Source organism: Triturus cristatus, chromosome 7 (genome assembly GCF_964204655.1).
Source record: "Triturus cristatus chromosome 7, aTriCri1.1, whole genome shotgun sequence".
Classification (NCBI taxonomy): domain Eukaryota; kingdom Metazoa; phylum Chordata; class Amphibia; order Caudata; family Salamandridae; genus Triturus; species Triturus cristatus.
Window position 1 is genome coordinate 629299866 of NC_140590.1, and position 24664 is coordinate 629324529.

The 24664-nt window shown below is 45.4% G+C and overlaps 1 protein-coding gene across 1 annotated transcript in view; it reads left to right on the top strand.

The window, feature by feature from the left end:
* Nucleotides 1-2216: 2216 nt before the first annotated feature.
* Nucleotides 2217-24664, top strand: part of PECAM1 (platelet and endothelial cell adhesion molecule 1) — a 435744-nt gene continuing 413296 nt past the window's right edge. Inside the window, exons 1-2 of the mRNA XM_085617241.1 lie at nt 2217-2523; nt 4523-4549. Of these exons, the coding sequence (XP_085473367.1) occupies nt 2469-2523; nt 4523-4549 (82 nt within the window). The 5' untranslated portion in view covers nt 2217-2468. The remainder of the gene's footprint in view (nt 2524-4522; nt 4550-24664) is intronic.

Genomic DNA, 24664 nt, shown 5'->3' on the forward strand with positions numbered 1-24664 from the left:
ATGTTCTCAGGGATGCTTTTTTTAATTAAAGGCGATGGGGGCCATGTGGCCCCCTCCCCTAGCCTTATGAGGCCCTGGTGACCCCAACCCCCAGGGTATTTTTTTAAAGGAGAGGGGGTCTGCGTGGGCCCTCTTCCTGAGCCTTATTAGACCCTGGGGACCCCATCCTCCAGGGCTGTTTTTTTTTAAATTAATGAGGAAGGGAAGCCTGTGTGGCCCCACCTCCCCAAACCTTACTTGGTCCCGGGGACCCCGTCCCCCAGGGCCACTATCTAAAATAAAGGTGAAGGGGGTCGCGTGGCCCTCTCTCTGAGCCTTTTTAGGCCCTTCCCCATCCCCCAAGCCTGTTTCTTTAAATTAAAGGGAGGGGGGCTGCACAACCCCTCCTTCGTAAGGCTTTTTATTAAAGGTCGGTGTCCTGGTGCCCACCCAGGACACCCACCATACATTCATTGGGGGCCGCAGTGAAAGCCCCAGATCCCCCGATGCTCCAGTCGGCTCCCCACATGCAGTGGGAGACTGCATTGATCCTGCCCACAGGGAACAGCTACTAATGCTGTTACCTGCTAGCGGGAGCAATATTTGGATCGGTTTCCCTGCCCGCATCATTGCGGGCAGAGAAACAGATCAAAATCCTGCTCTCAGCTGGCTGGAGCATTTTCAATGCTCCTGCCCACTGGGAGCAGACTTTGTGTTTGCTCCCGCTTGGCAGGGGATTCTAAAATGCTCCTGCCAAGAGGGAGCAAACACAGGTTTCCCTGCCCGATCCGATATGGGCAGGGAAACCGCTATGGCCCAGGGGTGGGCACCCCAGGACACAGCTAGTGAGCTGGCCCCGGGGGTTGTTGTCACCAGGGCAATTAATAGTTCACGGAGGGGGGCCGCGCGGTCTACCTCCCCTTTTTTATATCTTTCAGCCCCGGGGGGTGGGCTTCCCAAGGCCTGTCATGGCTCGGAGGGAAGGGCTGCATGGTCCCCCTGCCCATTTTGAAAAAATTCAGCCCAGTGGGAGGCTCGCCGGAGCCTCTGATAGCCTAGGAATGGGAGGGGGCGTGTGTCCACCCTGCCCAAATACAATGTTTTTGGCCCGAGGGTGGGCTCGCTGGGGTTTATGAAGGCTCTGGTAGAGGGGGGCGCTTGACACACCTTCCCATATTTGTTTTCATCCCTGGGGGGCTCCTCAGGGCCTCTGATGGCCTGGGGGGATCCAAATGTCCCTCCTCCCAAAATATATTAATTTCAGCCCCGGGGGGGGGGGGCTCCTCAGTCCTGTAAAGGCTAGGTGAGGGGGCCACTCGCCTCCCTCCTATTAATAAAACAAAGCAGCCACACTTTCTTTTTAAGATCCTGTGGGAGTCCCAAGTGGCAGCTCCATGATAAATCAACAATGGATGGGAGTGGCACTGGAAAATACCCTAAGTTGGCAGGGTGTGCCCAGACTTGGGTCCCTTGCTCACTTTGCCACTGGATTCAAACTTGCCTGGCTGATGAGGAGTGTTACCCTGAAACCGGTCCCAGGATGCTTGTTTCCGGTCCACGGAAGACCTGGCTTGACAGCTCGGGCTGGACTGTCCCATGAGGCACAGGGTCAAGACTGATTTGCATATATCAGGGTTTGAACTGGGGTGGCAAAGTGAGCTAAAGAATGATGATGGATTCAACCCAGATCTGTGACTGGGGGTGAGTGTCTGAAAAGTTTCAGCGCTCCATCATTCATCTCCTTGTGTTTGCTTTGTTTGCCCTAAGTTAGCAGAGCATGCCCAGACGTGGGTCCCCTGCTAACTTTGCCACTGGATTCAAGATAACCTGGCTGATGTGGGGATAGAACTGAAAACCACAGTACAGCACCAAGTGGCAGCTCCGTGATAAAATCGGTGGTGGATGGGAGTGGCCCTGGAAAATACCCACTGAACTCAGAAAAGATGATCCCATCTGTGGGAACCCCATGTAAGGATGGACAGCAGCCAGTCAGTACTTTTAGAAATTTAAAATAGCTTAGGCGAAACAAGTACGCCCGAAATAGCGGCATCTCTTCCCCGGTGATGGGACTGCATTTGAATATGTGCTTTATTTTCGGGGGACACTTTTGGTTGCGTTTCTGGCTTAGAATGCACCACACCCGCTCAGAAACGTTTTAAGGGAAAATAAGTTCAGCAACCCAATCAGGATAAATGTCACTTCCTGAGAAACTAATCAGCCGGGTGCCAGGACTGCTCGCTCATTGTTCTCCACTTCCAGTCTCCAGTGGAGGGAGTGAGTACCTGACTCGGAGCGAGGAGCCCCGGCGACCTCAACTGCGACCAAGGAGTCCTGTTAAATGCCATCCTCTCCCAGGAAGCCTCCTGTTCTCCCGTCTCCTGGAGCGGGTGCCTCTAGCCTTCTTTTTTAGACCTCGCCAAACATCTTCCATGAAGCTGGAGATCCTGGATTACTTTCATTTTTTTAAATCTATTTACTTTTATTGAATAATGTTGTTGTTTTGGACGGTGACTCTGCTTATCACATCTTCGCGGCTTTGTTACTGTAAGTAGTCACTTCTATCACTTTGAAACATGTTTTCTCTGTTACCCATGTCAGTTGAAGTAAAAATCGGTTCTTTTTCACTCTTACGAACCTGCATGACTTTTTATCTCTTTCCAGCTTTGCCTGCACCACTTTTAGTAACATGTCCAACACATATGTATTTTTTACGCCCATATTAAGAGTGCTCTCTCATGCAGCACAAGCATGGCATGAATATGACATTATAATGCAATCAATTACATTTATAAAAATAGTGCCTGCTCCACCTTTGGGCACTGGGCCAGCCCGCGGGACTCTCTTTAGACGTCGGACTTTTTTAATTTGAAAAGGAGTGCAGACATTAGAGTGCATACATCGAAGGGCGCGCCGGAGCCACAGTGTGTCTACAGAGGGACCTCAGGGCCAGATGGACTAAGAGTCCATTTACAAAAGGGGTTGCAAATTGTATACCAACTTTTTGCGATCAGACTCCAATTTTGTGAAACAACCAATGGACTAATAGTTTCCGTCGTAAAATCACTTATATGATGTCACAGAATGACCTACCTAATTAATATTAATTTAGGCAGGACATAATTTGCGACCCCAATGATTGGCTATAAGGGCTTGCATTTCTAAATGGACATCTTTGTTTTTTGTTCAAAAGCAGGACCACTGCTTCTCTCCACAAGCCTGCCAACATCATTTCCAAAAGGAAAGGGGTTCCGTGGGGACCCCCTCGACTTTGCAAATCAGTTACTTCTTCCTTTAAGGCAGGGTCAGTTACTGTTCAATGGTTTGTGACTGGAAGTGAGTTTGCAGAAATTGATACATTGCATATAGGGTCACAATTGGGCCCCAATTACACCCCTTTCAAATTACGATTCAGTATCTGTTGCAGAACCCATTTTACCATCATTAAAAGCTTTTCCGACTTGTAAGATGGGTGTTGTGTATTAGAATAGGCCTTTTGTGGTTGCAAACCCAGTGATTTTGTGAATCTCAGGGTCAGCGATCACACACTGGCTCAATATATCTGGCCTTCTACTAGGTCATAGTACTCAGAGAATCATATTTGGTGCCAGGGAATAGTGGCAGAAGAATGTAAGGTTTCTGTCAGGCACTGTACACAGGAGTATAGCATAGGTAGTGCCTGCCATGCAAGTGGGTCCTAGCACTCAAGGGCCCCCGCTCGGCACAAGGTCTTTTTATATAGGTGAGGTGGCCAGAGTAATCGAAATTTAGAGTAATCGACATTTTATGGTACCCGTGTCAATTTCTCTGGGAGACCCTTTTGGTTTGCATTACATTACTCCCTATGTGCGGTAGAAATAATTTCCTTTAGGTCTGTAATGTATTGGATTGGGTAGAACCTTTCTCACCTGGGCCTCACGTTGGTTGCTTCCAAGCTTTGCTGATTATTTGGTACATCCTTTTTTAAGGTAAATCACACCTTTGTGCCTCATCAATTACTTGTGTGTTTGTTTTATTTCTTTTCCCTAACTTCCTACTGGTCACGTTTTGCCATATGGATCTAAGACCAGATTCTGTAAAGCCTTTTGTGCTATCAAAAATACATTCTATGGAGCAAGATCATGGCATTATGCACTTCGCAATATACTACTAACAAATTCAAACACCTCCGGCAGGTTTTGCCCCCAACACATCTATTGCCGCTTACAAAAAGTTGTTGACATGATCTGGTCAATGCCTCCGACTAATTCGAATAGAGCAGAAGCAAAACTGTTGGTGATCCATCGTGCCCTAGACGGAATAAAATGTTTGCACTTTGCAAAATAAACCCCTTTGACTGCTGACCTTGGTCAAATGCTCCATAAAACCTACAAGAAGTGTTGGATACTGGTAAAGATTGGGCTGATTTTGTCTGGGGTAAAAATTTATCTTTTTTTCTTGCTAGGTACTAGCCTGGTTCTGTTCTTCTTTCAGTATCCGACTTCTGACTGTTGTGCCAGATTTATGCTCTAAAAGACTGATATATTTTTATTTGTTTTTTTTCCAGCTGGAGCGGCTGTAGTCGACGACCATGGTAAGCATATTACTTTAAACATTTTGTAGTATTTCCCAGGTTCCTTCCGTCGGTTCTCATCATCCTGCCCTATCTGACACCTTTACAGATCCTGCAGTAGGACTAAAAGTATTTAGTGTCAAGATTGCTTGTCAAGATCCGCTGAGTTTGGAATAAAATGGATTCCCAGGGACCTGTTATGCTCAATGGTGCTTAAGATTGGCTGGTGGCTGCCTGGAACTGGTCGAAGAGAGGAGTCTATAGGTCTTTCTGTAGTGGCAGCTTCAGGTATTCTCGCTGGGAAAAGAGCAGGGAAGAGAGAGAGAGTGCAAGGAATGGCCAGGACCAAAACACCATATTGAGGCCCATGCGGTGGGGCTCTTGAGGTCAGCTGGGCTCTCTTTTGCGGGAGCTGCTTTACTGCAGAATGAACAATCCTGGTTCAGTCTGTTGGAAGTGTGGCGCGCTCTGCCCTTAGTGTGGCTCAGAGTTTGGAAGAAGTCCGAAGTCTCAGAGTGACTTTAGTCTCCGCAGTCCGCAGTCTGCTGGCACTATACTTCGCTTTTTTCAGTGGGTGCCACCATGGATTTATGAACACGCCAACAAAGCGATAAAGACCCCCAGCAGCTTTGGGTGCCACTGAATCCTTTCCTCTTTCACTATTGGTCACGTTCCTTCAACACTCCCTCCCTTCTGTGACGCATTTCCTGTGTTTCAATTACCACAATGCACTGTTACCCCAGTTTTGTGTTTTTGACATAGTAATCTGCCCTGCATAAGCCGATGCAGGTAGTGGAATATGCGACGTATTCCCGTTGGTGATAGCGTTGGTGAGGTGCCAGGACCCAGCTCCTTGAACCATGATCGTAGTTAACATGTCACTCTCTGCAGAGCCGCATATGGGGTTCATGGTTTGCTATGTTTCATATGCAGGAGTCACAAACACAGGGGTGTAGCCAGAGCTAGGATACATGTGGTTAGAGCTGTGCAGTGAGATAAGAGCTCTGTAAATTGGGCTCGTGAGGACGGCTCAGCTGTTTTAGCCTGTAAAGTGTCAGAAACCTTTTAATTGCAAGACAATCCACAGAGAGTTCTAAAGGCAGTCATACTGTACTGTATTTGTAATATGTATTTCGACCTTGGCACTGTAGTTGCATTGCTTAAAAACAGAGATCAAAGTGTTTTTCCTAGTGTGCAGTGAGGATTATCAGACATGTACTTATGTTTCCATACTAATGTCATCTATACCGGGATTATTGAACACTGAAAAACGCACAATCCTGCACCTACACTGATTTTTTATTGCTCTGTCACTTTGATTTATGGCTGGAAACATTAGACTGAGAGTTGGGTTGACCACATACAGCACCACCATTGCCAAACTTTACTCTTATAATATCTGTAGAAATATCAGTAGACAGGTTGTTTAAAGCATAGGTGTGAAAAACAGCTTGAAGTAACAAACAGTACCGTCTGGGCGGTCATACATCTGACAAAGTAGCATGTACGCCGCGGGCTATTTGAACATGCCTGCAGGTAACGGTCTACTTTTTATTTTATTGCATTGTATAGATGCAGCCACGTGGCTTCATGGATAATTTAGAGTGTTTGTATGTGAATGTATGTACATAAAGTAGGCGGGTTCGGATAGACGAGGGAAACCTGATCCTTGGAAGAGGTTGTACCCTACATGGCACGGTGGTAGGGATGCATCACAGAGGTAGTGGTGGAGACGGCATCAGTTTCACTCTTGACTTGTGGTGGCAGAGAGAGTGAGGACAGTACCGGTGAGAGGAGAGGGTGGCAGTCGGTGGATGGTCCTGAGAGTGCAGCTCTGGAGCCAGATCTCCCTACCTGTGAATCAATGGTTCATGTGCCCGTGGTGCCAGTCCTCATCCAAAGTCTGGCCTCAGTATTCTGGTTCTCGGGACACTTCCGAAGAGTTGCGGCGATCTACTACTGGTCTTAGGAGAGGAGTAAGTGCATCGTAGAGCTCTAGGCCTTCTTCTCCAAGGGACAGCCATATGTGTGTTTGCAGCCCATACTTGTGTTGACATATTTCATGGGCTCTATTTAACCAGAACAGAAGAGACTAGATTTTTGAGGTCTTACAGTCAATGAAATATATTTACTGAGTCTTAAAGGAGATTCAAATTTTCTTTCATTCTCCACAAAGGGCCAACTCGTGTTTCACAACAAACAAGTCGCTTCTTCAGCTCCAATCCACAGTTACATATTCTACACCTTGTGCCATTATTACAAGAATAGCACTGATGAATTAATTTTAGGATTGATTGTAAACATTACATACATTTAGCTCAAAAACATTATACAGCGTAATACTCTCGGATAAATCAAAATTATGTGCGGTACACTTTACAGAATTTTAATGTCTCTGTATGATAGATGTGCTTGGTAAAGGGTTTCGTCATCGAGTTCATATTGCCTTCTCTGTATTTCTTGTCGTGAAACACGTTAGCCCTTTGTGTCGAATTAACACGTGAAGGAAAATTAAAGAAAATTTTAATCTTCTTTAAGACTCAATAATTATATTTCATTGACTGTAAGACCTCAAAATCGAGTCACTTTTGTGTATTTTTAAGCAGGGCCTGAGGGAGTGATCCTGCAGTTGTATTTGAGATTGTGTCTAACCCTTTTAGATCGCGTGTTTCCCTCCAGTTCCTATTTTTTTTTTTGTAACACATTTTTATTGCCATTTTCATAGTACACATACTGCGCATTATACAGAGCCTTCGAGTAGTTATGCCTAATAGTACAGCATGTGGTGTCACACATCATCTGCATAGACTAGTGAAGCATCAGCGGGGAGAAAAAACAACGTACAGATATATCATGATGTGTGTACCCTATTGGCGCGGATACATGACGTGTCACGTGAACTAGGGTATAACACAGGTATAAACTAGGGGATGGGCATGGAAGATCATATCCAGTTTACGCCAGCGAGTGCATTAAACGTCGTATGGGTATGGCGCCTCTATGACTCGTGATTGCATATACTCTTAGGTTCGACCTGTAACTGCGATAACATATCCACTTCTGGGGCCTTGCATGTGATCACGTGGTCGGGATAACAAGAAGTTGGTCGGGTGGGGTCTGTGATTGCGCTTGCAGGGCTGACAATGTGGGTGGGTCGTGTGTGGGGTCCGCGCCCGGGGTTAGCTGCCTGAACTGATGTAGTAGCATGGCCCATTCCATGGATATAGGGTTTTTCTCCAGTTCCTATTTAACCAGAATTTACTGGACGGAGCATAGAAAGGATGCAGCCTCTCAGGGTATCTATTGGCATTGGACCAGAATTATTTTGGCATGGAAGAGAGGACTTCAAAATTAATTGTAAACTCCTGTAGGAGCCTGGGCAGTGCCTTGTAGGCAGGCCTTATATGGTCACAGCTTTTCAAGTTGAAACAAAGGCTAACCTCTAAATTTTGCACTTGTTACAATCTTTAGATATGGTGTTCAATGTAGATTCCTTTGAAGTAAAAGGGTGATCCTGTGAGCTTCAATTGCCAGTTAATCTGTAGGGGTAGCGAGTTTTCAGATAAAGGAAAGTTGAAAGGCGCTGCCCTTGACCACTGCATCTGTTTAGGGATGAGAGGTCGCTTCTAAGTCAAAGATTATGCTGAGATGATTTTCTTTCTGCAATAGGCTTGTGCTGTCTTCTGGTATGTCGCCACATGACTCTGCGTTATTCAAACACGGATGTAGTTTTCGTTCATCCAGTACCCCATCCAGGTACAAAGTGCTTCTGGACAGGCACTCCAACATAGCCATATGGAGATAAACCTGGTTGTCATCAGGATATATCTAAAAATGCAGCTGTTACTGTCTGATTACACATTCTGTGACCAAATCCAGATGTCAAATAAGGATAAAAGGGAAGTACCTAGAGCATATCTTATTCTTGATGGTTACACTGTCTCAATTTGTATCTGTTGTCTGTGGTTTTATTTTTAAGGTCGGTTCGTTAAGTTCCCATTCAATGTCTCAGTGTATTCACAAGAATGCCAATGTCCACAGGGCCTTAACCTGAGTGAGGGTAGAATATCAAAGCTGCATGTGGCTATCACCCTCAGTGTTCTCAAGTGTGAGTCCTGTCCCTTTCATGCATCTGACGTCTGATGGGTGGTTATGGAGAAGAGTGTGAGTCCCATATACTATTAAGGGTGTCTACTAATTTCAGGGATTGTACTGAGCGATGGGGGCATGACTCATCCTGAACCTAGTGATGTAAATGCCCAGCTCCTCAGAGCCTGCCAGGCTGTCTCAGACCAGCGCTGATGCTTCTATGCTACAGGAGGGCAGGGACTATCCCTTGTCAGGGAACATGTCAGCAGATCCCTAATATCAGGATGGGCAGTCGGAGGCCCTTCTCAATACAATAATGCTCTCCACGGTTGACAGAACATAATGATGTTTTCAGTCGTGTATTCTAAACCTGCATCTTCTTCCTCACCTGTCTGTGTTAGGGCTGAGAGTAATGGCTGTCTGTGTCTTGTTTTATCTCCTGATCCTGATCTTTGGGCGGTCACATTTTACTGAGCAGGTCTTGTGGGTGTAAATGTCGTGTACCTGCATTGTACCATCCTTTGAGAACTATCAAGTGTCATTATTACTGTTTGGATTTTCACTCTATCTGGGTACGATTGGCAAGGCCTGCATGTAGGACGAGGGTACTACTGGCTAGGTGTAAGTACAGATGGACCGAGATTCTAGAAGGTATGTTGTACAAAAAGGTACAGTAGAGTTCGTGGTTATTCAGTTGGTATCTCTAGAGGTAGTAGGTGTTCTTGTAGTGCTGATTTAAACCCCATGAGCGAGTTTGAGACCCAAATGACTGATGCAACGGAATGAGCATGAACACATAAAAGGCACAACATTGGAAGAGGAAGAAGGTGGCTTTGGTGTGTTCAAAAGGTTTTATTTTACAGATCTAAGGTTATGTTATGGTGAGTAGCATGAAAGAGGCTCTTCAAGAAAATGGGGGTCAGATTGCAAATCGATTTATATGATATGTTTGGTTATTTATATCATGGTGTGTTTTTTGCCTTTATCAAATCTACTTGTTGGTGGTAGTTGGAGGAGGGGCTATGCCTGGGGAGATTGACTAATATCCAGGCTGCAAAGTTCAAAACCTTATCTGGGGGAGATAGGCCAGCCATTCGACTATTACAGTAATCAAATCTGCTGAAAGAAGGTGTTTTTGCAATGTAGTATGGGGTGAGGGAATGGATTTTACATATGTTATGTAGTTGGAATTATGCTTATGTTGCTATTTTGAAGGTCTGCATCTACATTGAAGAGGACATCGAGGTTCTTAGCCGATGAGGTGAATTCCAGTGAGTCAGTGAAGGATGAGATACGATTATACTTTTTCTCATGTCGGTAAAGTTGTAGGAATCTCCTCATTGTATCTCAAGTAGGACTCCATATGCCGCCTATTGACTAAGATGCTGGATCAGAAACCTTTTAGTTTGTGAACATCTGACTATTATCACTACAGTGACCACAATCAACTGATGATTGAAAACAGTCATTTTTTAGTGTAACTCATTTACTCACCTGTTTCTTACTGTTTTTAATTAATTTGTACTGTGTATATATTTTAAGGTTATATGAAAGTGCTGCTCTTTCAACTAAGTAACAACTATGGCACAGTGTTCCAACTTTATAGAGAATATAATAATAATGATATACTCTGTCTTATCTGAATGATCACCTTCTCCTTTGAGATAGGCCTCGACTCCTCCACAAGACCCAAGCAGCCTTTGGACTCTGATAACATTCCTTCTGTATCCCAGCATGCTGGCCAGTATAGAGCACATGTAGTCTCACCTCAGATACTGCTAGGTGATTCCTACTCCTTCACAGGTCAGGGAAAAGTATCTGGAATTGGTAGCTAGAAGTGCTGATTATTGTCTAGACCTTGGGATAAACATTGTTGTAGTGCTGTAATGCTTAGCTTCCATCCTTAACACAGTATAAACATGGATCTTTTTGTATAAGTTGATGAATTTGTGATCAAGGGGATGGCTACTGAGGTACTTAAATAGCAATATACATTTAGACCCTCATTCCGAGTGGCCTAATAAATTCCAATATGTATAGTAACTTCTGTCACCACACATGTTGGTATTATGAGTTTTGCAATAAGAATTGCATATCCTGGATACATTTCAGCAGGTCAAACCTGATGTTTTTTATTGGGGGATTTGCAGGTTATAATGTTGTAAGTACCAGAATCTGTATGTTTTTCCTAATTATCAGGGAAAAACTCACAACCGGGTGGCATTTCTTGTATGCAAATAATTATGACCCCACTGCATTGCGTTTTATCTGGTACAATAAATATAACACCAGTTCCAGGGGACTCTTAATGAGGGGCTAAAAAGTATAAAAATGTGCATTGTTGGAATACCCATTGAATGATGAGGTAGTAGAGAGATGGAAGCCTTTCCTATAGGAGATTCTACCTCTGGTAAGATTGACCCTCTTAGCAGAGCAAGCTGGCCCCTTCTATACATCAAATATGGAAACATGCCTTATAACTGAAGTTCAAGAAAACTGAGAATTGGGTGAAGAAGAACAAGCTTGAAGAGTCACATACAGAGAGGAAGTTCTGGAGGTCAAATCTTAATACAGAATTGATGGAGAAGAAGAAAAAAAAAGAATTAATGTTCTGGGAATAGAGAGACTAGTGATCGAGGTCCTTGCCTCCACCCCATGCCAATATTTTCCACATCAGTGGAAGTTGCTATCAGTCCTTTCCCTCTCCTCCTCATACCCATGAGGAGGTAGTGAAACTGTGTGCAGTGGTCAAGGATGTGCTGGTGTGATTGGCTTCTTTTTGACTGTTGTGTGGGATTCACAGACTTAGTGCAGGAGAGGAAGTGACAGGTTTACTCATCCTTTTGCCTCTCTATGATATTACATCAGTAAATAAATTAGCTAAAAGAGAGCATACACATTGGTAAAATCATAAGGGTTATGTTAAAAAGCACACCTCTGCTCTTTCCACTATTGAATGCCATTTAAATACCAAAGTCGCCTTGAAGAATAAGCCTAAAACATGGGAGACTTGTATGCATGCTACTAAACATTTGAATGGCAGATGAAAGATAAAAAGTGTTGGTGTTTGAGGATTTCTTCAACCTTCTTTTTGTAGACCATGTTATAGACCCTTGTCTGGGAGAGTTGGGGTATGACCCTGCTGACGCCCACATTAAAGAGGCAAAGAAGTTGTCTTTGAACAGTAGAATGGTGTGTGACCACCAAACTTTGTTAAAAGGGCTAGGGTTGTCGCCAGACTCACAAACGGGGTGGCCATCCAAAGCAGCATTGCCAGAACTATTCCACACTTTAGGGCTTCTAACAGCAACAGATGCCCAGAGGGACTTCAGGAAATCTGTCCCTACCTTATACATATGTTACTGGCTCATGCAGCTATCTATCAGGCTGTAAAGATAGTATATGCTTACGCCTCAGAGACATCTTGCTCCTGTTACAGAGAATGGTTAAGCTCAAACTTCAGACAGAAGAATGTCCCCACCAGACATTCTTCATGTTTCAGAGATTGTATGAGCTCAAACGTCAGACAGAAGAATGTCCCCACCAGACATCCTTCATGTTTCAGAGATTGTATGAGCTCAAATGTCAGACAGAAGAATGTCCCCACCAGACATCCTTCATGTTTCAGAGATTGTATGAGCTCAATCGTCAGACAGAAGAATGTCCCCACCAGACATCCTTCATGTTTCAGAGATTGTATGAGCTCAAACGTCAGACAGAAGAATGTCCCCACCAGACATCCTTCATGTTTCAGAGATTGTATGAGCTCAAATGTCAGAAAGAAGAATGTCCCCACCAGACATCCTTCATGTTTCAGAGATTGTATGAGCTCAATCGTCAGACAGAAGAATGTCCCCACCAGACATCCTTCATGTTTCAGAGATTGTATGAGCTCAAACGTCAGACAGAAGAATGTCCCCACCAGACATCCTTCATGTTTCAGAGATTGTATGAGCTCAAACTTCAGACAGAAGAATGTACCCACCAGACATCCTTCATGTTTCAGAGATTGTATGAGCTCAAACTTCAGACAGAAGAATGTACCCACCAGACATCCTTCATGTTTCAGAGATTGTATGAGCTCAAACTTCAGACAGAAGAATGTCCCCACCAGACATCCTTCATGTTTCAGAGATTGTATGAGCTCAAACTTCGGACAGAAGAATGTCCCCACCAGACATCCTTCATGTTTCAGAGATTGTATGAGCTCGAACTTCAAACAGAAGAATGTCCCCACCAGACATCCTTCATGTTTCAGAGATTGTAGGAGCTCAAACCTCAGATAGAAGCATGTCCCCACCAGACACCCCTCATGTTTCAGAGATTGTATGAGCTCAAACTTCAGACAGAAGAATGTCCCCACCAGACACCCCTCATGTTTCAGAGATTGTATGAGCTCAAACTTCAGACAGAAGAATGTCCCCACCAGACACCCCTCATGTTTCAGAGATTGTATGAGCTCAAACTTCAGACAGAAACATGTCCCCACCAGACATCCTTCATGTTTCAGAGATTGTATGAGCTCAAACTTCAGACAGAAGAATGTCCCCACCAGACACCCCTCATGTTTCAGAGATTGTATGAGCTCAAACTTCAGACAGAAGAATGTCCCCACCGGACACCCTTCATGTTTCAGAGATTGTATGAGCTCAAACTTCAGACAGAAGAATGTCCCCACCAGACACCCCTCATGTTGCAGAGATTGTATGAGCTCAAACTTCAGACAGAAGAATGTCCCCACCAGACACCCCTCATGTTTCAGAGATTGCATGAGCTCAAACTTCAGACAGACGAATGTCCCCACCAGACACCCCTCATGTTTCAGAGATTTAATGAGCTCAAACAGACAGAAGAATGTCCCCACCAGACATCCTTCATGTTTTAGAGATTGTATGAGCTCAAACTTCAGACAGACGAATGTCCCCACCAGACACCCCTCATGTTTCAGAGATTTAATGAGCTCAAACAGACAGAAGAATGTCCCCACCAGACATCCTTCATGTTTTAGACATTGTATGAGCTCAAACTTCAGACAGACGAATGTCCCCACCAGACACCCCTCATGTTTCAGAGATTTAATGAGCTCAAACAGACAGAAGAATGTCCCCACCAGACATCCTTCATGTTTTAGACATTGTATGAGCTCAAACTTCAGACAGAAGAATGTACCCACACGTTACAATCACCTCTCAGACTTTAGAAACAAACGTTTCACTTAAGTAACAAAAAACTGATAGACTGAGATCCCTGATAGAAAACCCATCTATCATGTTAAACAAATTTCAAAGATTCATGCATCTGACGGCAGTGATATCACTAAGACTACAGATTTCTTAAACACCTTTGCAGTTTCACAAAACGTACAGTCTCAGGATACCCCCATCTGAGCTACCTCTCAGATTAAAAAGAAGCTACAGGTGAAAAAGGCTATCTATCAAGTTAAACAAATGTCACAGGCTGTATCCTCTGACATCATTGCTATATTTCAAGGGCTCTCCCAGGTTTACAGACACAGGCACTTATCAGCAAAACTACGCTCCAGTTAAAACAGATCATACAGGCAGTCATCAGACAAACATCTACCACTCGCTGGACAAAGATCTCCCAAGCAAGTGTCACCTACAAAATAATTATTCATCTGATATTACAGACCTAGTGAGATATTCTTTGGACATCCCAGCTATAATTTGGATATGAATATCTTACAAAATCAGGCATCTGACTCAGCAGCCATTAAAAAGTATTTAATGCCGTGCCCATATAACACAGGGAGAGCAAGTGTCACCTTCCAGCGGGAAGGGAGGCGAGATCCCTCTTACAACATATTTTAAAAAGATATGGCCAAGCACTATATTTTACTCCATGGCCTTCCACAGTTCCCTTTTGTATTGTTCCTGTGCAGTGTCAAACTGGGACACATTGTAGTAGCCTTTGGTGACCACCTTACCTGTACCCAGGTCCAGACATTTTCTGACAGCAGAGCTGTGCTTCTTATTGCATAAAAAGTATAGGCTAAAACGTATGACTACAGGGCTTCATGCTGCAGAGATCGTACAGGTTTTGACATATACCAGCAAAGCTATTCCTTAGCTTAAAGATGTCTGATAGGCTTGAGCTTTTCCTCAGATAGCAAGCACCACCTGTCTATATATCCATAGGTGATAGCCTTCCTCCATCAAAGCACAGCCTCCAGCCCCCCAACTACCAATTGTAAGGGGCTAAACTAGACATTGCCTTCAGCCCATTGGCAAGACCCAACAACCGGGATGGACACCAGGAGCAAGACCCAAGGCAGGAAGAACTAGTGGTGAACCTCTCTCACTGTACCCTCTCTGATTCTGAGAAAACGGTACTACAGAAGGGTTTGGGGTTTGTCCCTACACCTAAAACAGACCGGTTCAAAACACATTGTGAGATACACAATTGGTTCCGTACTATACGACTAAAGGCCTTCTTCAAGGACACCCCCCTCAACGAGCAAGATGACTCTGGTCTGAGGAATCCATCATCCTTCACACCATACAACAATATGGTTCCGGTAGAAGTATTAGCCTTTGAACAAGCTGTCCTCAAAGAGCTAGATTTACCGCAGAGGCAGGCACCCTTCCTCAACCTCTCCATCGTGGAAGAAAATGCAGTTAGGACTCAGGCTGATAAGGGCGGTGCCACAGTGATACAGTCCACCGTTGACTTCGATGCGGAATGCACCCGCCAACTCTCTGATGGGAGGTACTATACTCCGATCACAAGTGACCCCACACCTCGACTGGCCACCAAGATCTCTGCATTGGTCTACGAGGCGGAGTCCAATGGTTGGATCAGCCGTAAGGAGGCACACTTCTTGATTGCCAAGGAACCGAGGGTGCCCTACTTTTTACACCTTACCCAAAATCCATAAAGGTGTCAACCTGGTTCCCGGCCGTCCCATCGTCTCAGGGATAGGCTCCATTTTAGAGCCTCTTTCCATCTTCTGCGACCACTTCTTACAACCGGTGGTCAGAGAAGCTCCATCACTCGTGAGAGATACCACCGACATCTTGAAAATCATAGATGAGACACCTAACATACAAGAGATTGACCTCCTCATCACCCTTAAAGTGGAGGCCCTCTATACGAACATTCCACAGAGGGACACCCTAGCGGTTGTTGAAACAGCCCTCAGCACCCGAGATTGGTCATCACCCACCCCATCTCGTTCATAATGGAATGTGCTACCCTGGCTCTGACAGAGAACTTCTTTGAGTTCAAACAACAGTTGTTCCATCAGAGCCAGGGCACATCTATGGGGAGCACTTTTGCTCCCAATTTAGCATGCATCTACATGGCATCCTTTGAACAAGCCAACATCTTTAACACTGACAATCCGTACCACAATAACCTGAAACTGTGGAAACGCTTTATCGACGACATCCTGATCTTCTGGCATGGGACACAAACTGACTGTGAAGAATTTGTAAGGTGGATTAAGGGGCTTAATGAATACCTCAGGTTCTCCCACACGATCTCAGACACGTCCATTCCATTTTTGGACATAAACATCACACTGACGACAAGGATTCTACAAACCTTCCTGTACAAAAACCTACCGATCGGAATAGCTTACTCCTGTACACCAGTCACCATCCCAAAACACTGAGGGACAATTTACCGGTCGGCCAGTTCTTACGAATCAGACTACAAGACAGAAGCTGACACCTTGGCATCTAACCTCAAGGTTAGAGGGTACCCTGAAATCAAGTCAGAGACTCACTAAAAAGGGCAAGAAACAACCCAAGGGAGATGTTACTAGAGACTCACCCTAAACCACCCACCGACAACCTCGCATGTGTAACGTCCTTCACCCCAGACTCTGCAAGGATTAAAAAGATAATTCTCAAACACTGGCGGATTTTAAACACAGGGGAGTTACTACTTCCCAGACCCAGGTTTGCATATAAAAGAACACGCAACCTAAAGGACGCATTGGCGCATACCAGACCAAAAAAATCTAACACTGACACCCAGAGGACTCTGTGGGGTCTGCCACCAGTGACTGGACACTATCCCTGTGGGGCATGCGTCGTGTGCCCACTAACCACTGCAACCAAAGAATTATCACTGTTATGTTATGTTATGTTAAATGAAGTTTGTATAGCGCACTGACACCAAGGGTTTCCTGGCGCTTAATAACAGAAGAGTGATAACAGCAGCAAATGGGAAATAACAGTAAGCTGGCTAGCAAGAAGGAGGGAAAAGGGAAGTCTTTAGCAGTTTCCTAAAGTTGAAGAGGGAGGGACTCGACTTGATGGAGAGAGATAATGAATTCCAGAGGGATGGGGTCAGAAGAGCAAAACAACGGCCACCGAACTTCTTGGTTTTGACTCTGGGAACAGTCAGTAAGTGGAGATGAGCAGAGCGTAGATTACGTGACGGCCGGTGGGCCGTAACTAGAGATTGCAAGAAGGCAGGACTAGTGCAATGAAGGACTTTATAGGTGATGCACGCCACCTTAAAAGCTGCCCTTTGTCCAATTGGCAGCCAGTGAAGTCGCTGTAGTAGTGATTTTGCCGACTGCCATCTACGGATTTTGTAAATGAGACGGGCCGCCTGGTTCTGAACGACCTGAAGGCGGTGCAAAAGACACTGAGGGAGACCATGATAGATGGAGTTTGAGAAATCCAAGTGGGACAGGACCAGGGAGATGACAACCTGGATTAATGCAGGGGATGAGAGTAGATGGCTGATCTTGCGGATCTTCCTGAGCTGGTACATAGAGGAGGAGATGACAGCCCCCACTTGGGCTTTTAGCGAGGGTTCTGCATCAATTATCACGCCGAGACTTTTCACTGATTTAAGCGAGACCGGAAGAGGGCCCAATTCAGTAGGCCAGAACTGCGGGACCCAGTGAGCAGCACTAGAACCAGGGAGGAGTAGTTCAGTCTTCCCCGGATTCAACTTTAGTTGATTGATATTCATCCATTCCAGTATATGGATCATGACAGAATGGAAGGTATTAACAGCATTAGGGGAGTTGAGTGGAAAAATGATTTGTAAGTCATCGGCGTAATTATACACCGTAATGTCCCAGTTCCTAAGTGAGTGGATGAGTGGGCGGAGGTAGAGGTTAAACAACAGCGGTGAAATAGAGGAACCTTGGGGAACTCCACAGGTAGTTGCAGTTCTCCCGGCTGTGTAAGGGCCTAGACGTACAGCCTGTGTTCTGCCGGTTAAGAAGGACATAATCCAATTGAGGGCGGTGCCCTGGATGCCTGCCTGTGCGACACGGCGGAGAAGGATGTTATGGTGCACCGTGTCGAATGCGGCAGACAAATCCAGGAGCACCAAGGCTTGAGGAGTACCAGCGTCCGCATTGCTTCTCAGAGTGTTCAAAACTGCGAGGATGACCGCCTCGGTCGAATAGGCAGGTCTAAACCCAGCTTGGTTGGGCTCGAGGTAACTGGGGGACTCAATAAAGTGTGAAAGAAATTGAGTAACGTGGGCCTCCAGTAACTTTGAGAGGTAGGGAAGGAGGGAAATGGGACGATAGTTAGAAGGTTCTCCAGGGTCTGCTCCAGGTTTTTTTAAGAGGGGCACCAAAATTGCCTCCTTGAAGGATGCAGGGACAGTACCGCTGTTGAGGGAGCCGTTCAACAGAGGGAGGATGTGATCCGGTAGTTTAAGGCAGATGTCCCGCATTACTGAAGGCGGGCAACAGTCTCTGGGAGAACCTGATTTGACTCGGGTTACGAGTCGAGCCAGTGAGTCGGCATTAAGAGCAGGGAGCGTCGTAACGGTCGAGTGGTTATCGGGCGTGGAGTCCTGAAGGGATGGCTGGGGAGGAGAGTGAATCAAGTCTTTGATTTTTATAATCTTTTCAATGAAGAAAAGGTTAAGGGCATCACATGTCTCTTGAGAAGGGGTCTGAGCAGGAAGGGTTCTGTCGTCGGTGGTGAGCTCGTTCATGATTTTAAACACTTCCTTGGATTTATTGGCTGCTGAAGAGAGCCTATCCGAGAAGTGGACTGATTTGGCTGAGGTGATGGCTGCTTTGTATTCTCTACGAGCAGTGATGTAGAGTAATCTAGCTGAGTCGGAGTAGGTGTGCCTCCAGATGCGTTCCTGTTGGCGTACTTTTAGTTTGTGCAGTTTGAGATCATGCGTATACCATCTGTGAGAGGTGGAATGCTTGGTGGAGGGGAATCGCGTCAGCGGGGCAAATTGGTCGCTGGCTGACTTTAGCCAGTTTTGATGTTGCTGTCTAATGTGTCGATATCAGAACAGACTATGGGATCCCGGGCTGGGCTGGTGTCCGCTAGGGTCGTAAGGAAGGCCTGGGAGTCCAGTGTGCTCCACTTTCGAGAGAGCCCGCCAGCCATACGAGGGGCAGGGAACCTGCCTGTGAGGGTAATAACCGTATCGACTAAAAAGTGGTCTGACCAGACACAGGGAGAGACAATAGGCTGAGACAGCGCTAAGTTATGTGACCAGATCTGGTCCAGAATGTGGCCCTTGAGGTGGGTAGGGCAAAGGATCTGTTGCGTCAGGTTCAGACTGTGAAGCATTTCAAACAGTGCAAAGGCGTGAGAGCCGGCGTTGGGGTCGTTGTACCAGTATTTAAGATCGCCGACAAGTGCGAAACTGGCATGATGTGTCAAAATGGAGGACAGATGTTCGCTCAACACAGTGGCAAAGGTGGTCATGGGATATGGTGGCCGATAGAGGAGGAGCAGCGTGAGGGCACCTGTGTTGGTTCCTATACTAAGGAGCAGATTATCCACCCCCAGTATGGAAAGAGAGGAAGAGGAAAGAGAGTTGAGGCATTTAGATATGATCACTGCAACCGAACTTTAAATGGACTCAAAAGAAACACAGTAATTTACATGCTCGAGTGCCCATGCGGAATGAAGTACTTAGGCTTGACCATGCGTCCCATTAAAAGAATTGCTGAACACAGAAGCAACATCCGTTGTCAAAGAGTCACGACAAAAATGTACACTCACTACAAAGATACTCCACACTGTCCTGATGATCTATGCTGGAAGATACTGGAAGATTTCCAAGTTATCACTAAAGCTGCATTGTCCAGAATTGAACAAAGATGTGTGCACAGACTGTCCACACACACCACTGGCCTCAACGATGACATTCCTTGGGAATCATTGAACTGAGCTACATGTAACTGCCTGGATAATACACATCTCTGACTACATCATTGTATATACCGGGGTTCTTGGTCCCTTGAGATACATACCACTGCACCATATGACTCACTCCTTCATTCTATATAACTGTTGAACTATCTCATTGGCACCATGTTCACTAAGGCTTTGTTATCTCTCTACTGGACACTGTTACCATCTTAGTCTCGTAGATACTTACGCAGTGAAAATTACTGCTACCATCTTAGTCCCTTAAACATTTACTCAGTGAAATTATTGCTTCACTGTTCACTACATTAAAATCAGAATATTATTGCCACTCGTAATACCAAGATGTACGAGTTGGCGTTTACCGCTGATGACTAAGGTAATAGTTTACCACTTAATTCACACAAGCCAGTGGTGCCTATTATCCAGTTTAGCCATCAACAGGCTAGCCTCTATGACATCAGTGGAGACTTACTGTACCCAACACTACCCATGTGCACTACGAACAAACCCCTCTACAAGATGGCCGCCACCCCGGCATCAGTCCTAACCTATGGACACTGTCCTTTTTCCATTTCCCCGGTTCTGTTCACACACGTGACCTATTACACGACCGGCTTAGTACTACTTCAAGACCCGCCGCCGACGTACCTCTACCATCCCGGTGTCGGCGGCAAGGTAGGTCAAACGCCTGCGAGAGTACCACCCGCTGGTGAGTTTCCTGAATTGTATTCTTCATCCGGAGGTGAGTTACAGAAGCTCTGGGCTCGTTCCATTTCCAGGTTTACCCACTGAGATGGCAACCCATGGCACACTGGGTTAGCGGGTACGTTGGGCTGCTCCGACTGTGGTGTACTGGCATGACACACTCTGGCTTCGCTGGAGGTGGTGCGGTGGTGCACACTGGAGGCGGTGGTTCGGCGCTGCCCGTGACCCACGGCATTTGGTTATTACTTCGGTGGTGCGAGGCCACCATTTGGATGACCTCACCTTGTTGTACATTTACCCCCTGATTTATGATACTTGAGCTGCCACTTATGGCCAATACTGGTGGCATTTTAACTGGAGTGCAATTGCTGCTCCCTCTTCCCTTTCTCTTTCCCCAATTAGGACCCAATCGGTGTCCTTTAAACCGCTGGCTACTGTAGCATATAAATTTTGCGGACAGTTTAGGTGAGTCCTGTTATGTCCTGATTAACAATTTTCATTGTTTTTAATAATATAGTTCTTCAACCTTAAGAATGGGTGATACTTTCAAAGTATGTTTTCAATATTTAAGATACCTTGTGTAATACTCATCACTCACTATGATTCTGTGTGACAGAGCACCTAATACAAGATCCTTTCCACGAGCACCAGTTTACTGGACAATAATGGTTAATTTGAAATGATGTATTCATTAATGTGTGGTTTTAACAGAATCCCTTACCCCTTTTTTGTTCCACATTCAGGTCTACTATGAAAGTACAGGGTATGTAGTTTTACACTTACCTTGTAGTGTAGATAGTATAACGTTGATCCTGAAGAAGTGTCCTGATAATTTTTTGACTTTTGAGACACGAAACATGTTGATCATTTGAGAGCAGGGCTCTCACCACTAGACACCTCACGACTAGGTTTGGCCTCTCTCCACCTTTTAATTAGGCAGTTTACCTTTATAATAAAGTTCGGATAGGACTAACTGACCTATTTTAACTCACATTTTCCCTACTTCTACACACACTAGGCCCCTCACCCCCACTGCACCCACCGGCAGGGACAAAAGATCCCCGATAAAGAGCCCCGGTTCCTCGTGCCCGTCAGGTATTGCAGCGTCGACCTGACGAGGGGCAGGCTCAAATGATGAAGCATGACACTTAGCTTCGCTGGGTGTGTGAGAGCCCTAGTTCCAACAAGGAGAATTCCCTCTCCTTCCTGCACACATTAGTGGTTCCCCAGTGACCCTACTACCAGTTCATGCTCCTAACTTCTCAAACCCACAAATACAGAGGAACTTCGTACCCCTCTTGCAACACTTCGTACCGCTCACCATGCACATGGACTAGCAAGGAGGAAGGAGAATAGCAGGTTAGTGGTGCGGCTCGCCATTTCTCTTTTCATGGGGCTTCATGCGCATTACTGTCAAGGGAATCTCATGGACTTTCTTTTTCATCAGAAGATGCTTTGGAACCCCTGACAAGGCACTTCAAGGAATCTCCATGGCGCTTGGTGCCCCCAGTCCCGGGGGCTCCCTGGCATTTCCCATTTCCTCGTGCCCGTCAGGTATTGCAGCGTCGACCTGACGAGGGGCAGGCTCAAATGATGAAGCATGACACTTAGCTTCGCTGGGTGTGTGAGAGCCCTAGTTCCAACAAGGAGAATTCCCTCTCCTTCCTGCACACATTAGTGGTTCCCCAGTGACCCTACTACCAGTTCATGCTCCTAACTTCTCAAACCCACAAATACAGAGGAACTTCGTACCCCTCTTGCAACACTTCGTACCGCTCACCATGCACATGGACTAGCAAGGAGGAAGGAGAATAGCAGGTTAGTGGTGCGGCTCGCCATTTCTCTTTTCATGGGGCTTCATGCGCATTACTGTCAAGGGAATCTCATGGACTTTCTTTTTCATCAGAAGATGCTTTGGAACCCCTGACAAGGCACTTCAAGGAATCTCCATGGCGCTTGGTGCCCCCAGTCCCGGGGGCTCCCTGGCATTTCCCATTTCCTGGGGGTCTCCATGAGAACTACCAGGATTCTGACAACATAGCTGCCCCTTAATGTTAAAAGCTAAGTTCTCAGACATATTAGCTATCCATCTGGTTACAAGGCAAGAGTTTGGATAGCTGCGTTATCCCTTGGGATACACATTTTGGGAAACAACCTTTACAACGCAGTCATTACATCGCAACATCCTTTACATCGCATGTCATTACAATGCAGCCATTATATCGCATGTCACTACAACGCATGTCATTACAATGCATGTCACTACAACACAGGCATTACGTTGCGAATCATTCCAACGCATACCATTACAACACATAGTACCCTTACACTATCCAACACTTACTCTACTGTTGCACTCACTGGAGTTAGAATATTAATTTTTACCCCTACACTATCCAACACTTACCCTACTGTTGCACTCACTGGAGATAGAATAGTAATTTTTACCCCTACACTATCCAACACTTACCTTACATGAGATGTAATGGCATGCGTTGTAATGGTATGCGTTGTAATGGTATAATGCGATGTAATGGAACTCAATTAATTGAAATTAAAAAATCTTTTTATTGCATTCCTTCTTTTTTGGTTCTTACACTGAGTTTACGTTTAATTATTACTTATTTTGTCATAGTATAATGTTTGACAAGCTTACCATTGCCTAGGAATTTATTGTTGATTGCGTTGTAACGTCATACATCCACACATCTTACATGATAAGGCATGCGAAAACAAATTCTCCTTCAGGTTGTCAGATCACAGACCCAGCCTCTCACAGCAAAGTTACCCCAAAGTTTAAGCAAATCTTTCATACCCAGATATATGGCAGGAGAGTTAGCCAGTGAGTAACAGGAATCTTACAGGTTTAGGAATCTGGCAGTAAAGCTACCCAGTACCTTTTACAGCTCTAACACACTCAACAATATTAAAGGAAATGAACTCCTCATCCATCTTCCTCATCCCAGTCCTTAATCTGTCAGTTGGCATCTCGGGACACTGAAATAGTTTTCCGATCTTAAAAAATAAAAACCAGAAACTACAAATATGGCCAACTTCCTCTTCCTCTATGACACGTAAGTAGAGTAAATGACTAAACATTACTTCCTGCTTTTCAATTTATAGCACAAAGGCTCCTATGGAGGATTGATAAGTGTAAGAAGCTGGTTCTTTATATACTATACCCAAAAGAGGTATAGTGTGCACAGCGTCCAGTGAGTCCCCACAGGTACGGCAAAGGTTAAAGCAAATAATACCTTACTTTCAATTTAGTGACAGCTGGGCTGAGCAGTTAGGCTTATCAGAGGGAAGTGTGAATGTATTTGGTGTACACACTCATACACTACAGGAACACACACTCAATGACTCCAGACTAATGGTTTGCAAAAATATTACTTTAATTACTTTATTTTGGTAACCAAGTTGAATACTTTCAAAAAGGCAGTAAAAATGCTTTATGGTCTTGTAAATACTTTGGTATTGTCAATCCGAAACAGTAACATTTAGTACTTGAAAATGATAGACAGTTGTATGCATAAGATAGAATGCAATGCAATCCTAAGGAAGGAAAACAGAGTTATGCATCAGCAGGTAAGTACACAATTTACTTTTCCAATCTTCTGAGGTTTCGACCAGCCCTGGGCAAGGGTCAGTTTAAGATAGGCACTGCATCAGCAGCGGCACTGGGACTGCCGGGTGCAGAGTTCACTGAGCCAAGGCTGGTCAATAGAGACTGGGGGTACCTGAAGGAGTGCAGAGTTCATTTTTTACGCCGCAGTGATTGATACTGGCAATGAAGTTTGCTCTTGCCGTCCACGGAGAGTAATGGGAATGAATGGAAGTCAGTAGGCTGTCAACTCCTGTACCATTGCGATCATCATCAGCGAGTCACTGTAGGTTGAAGGGAGGCACCCCCAGTCCAGCAGTCTCAGTCATGGGTATGGAGATGCCGCGGTTGAACTAGCGGGGCAGGAAGAGGCTGACAGTGCCACTTGAAGAAGGGTACAGGCTCTGGGGAACGGAGCTGGGAACAGCTTGGGTCGAAATGATTCCTCTAGGTTGCGGAGGCCATCCAGCTGCAGGGCTTTCTTTTGGTAGGGCAGTCGTGTCGACACAAGTGTCAGTCCTCTACCCTTGATGTCTACGGGTTCTTTTTGCAGTAGTGAGTCGCGTCGACACAAGGGTCGGTCCTCAGTCACTGCGGTTCTGGTACCGG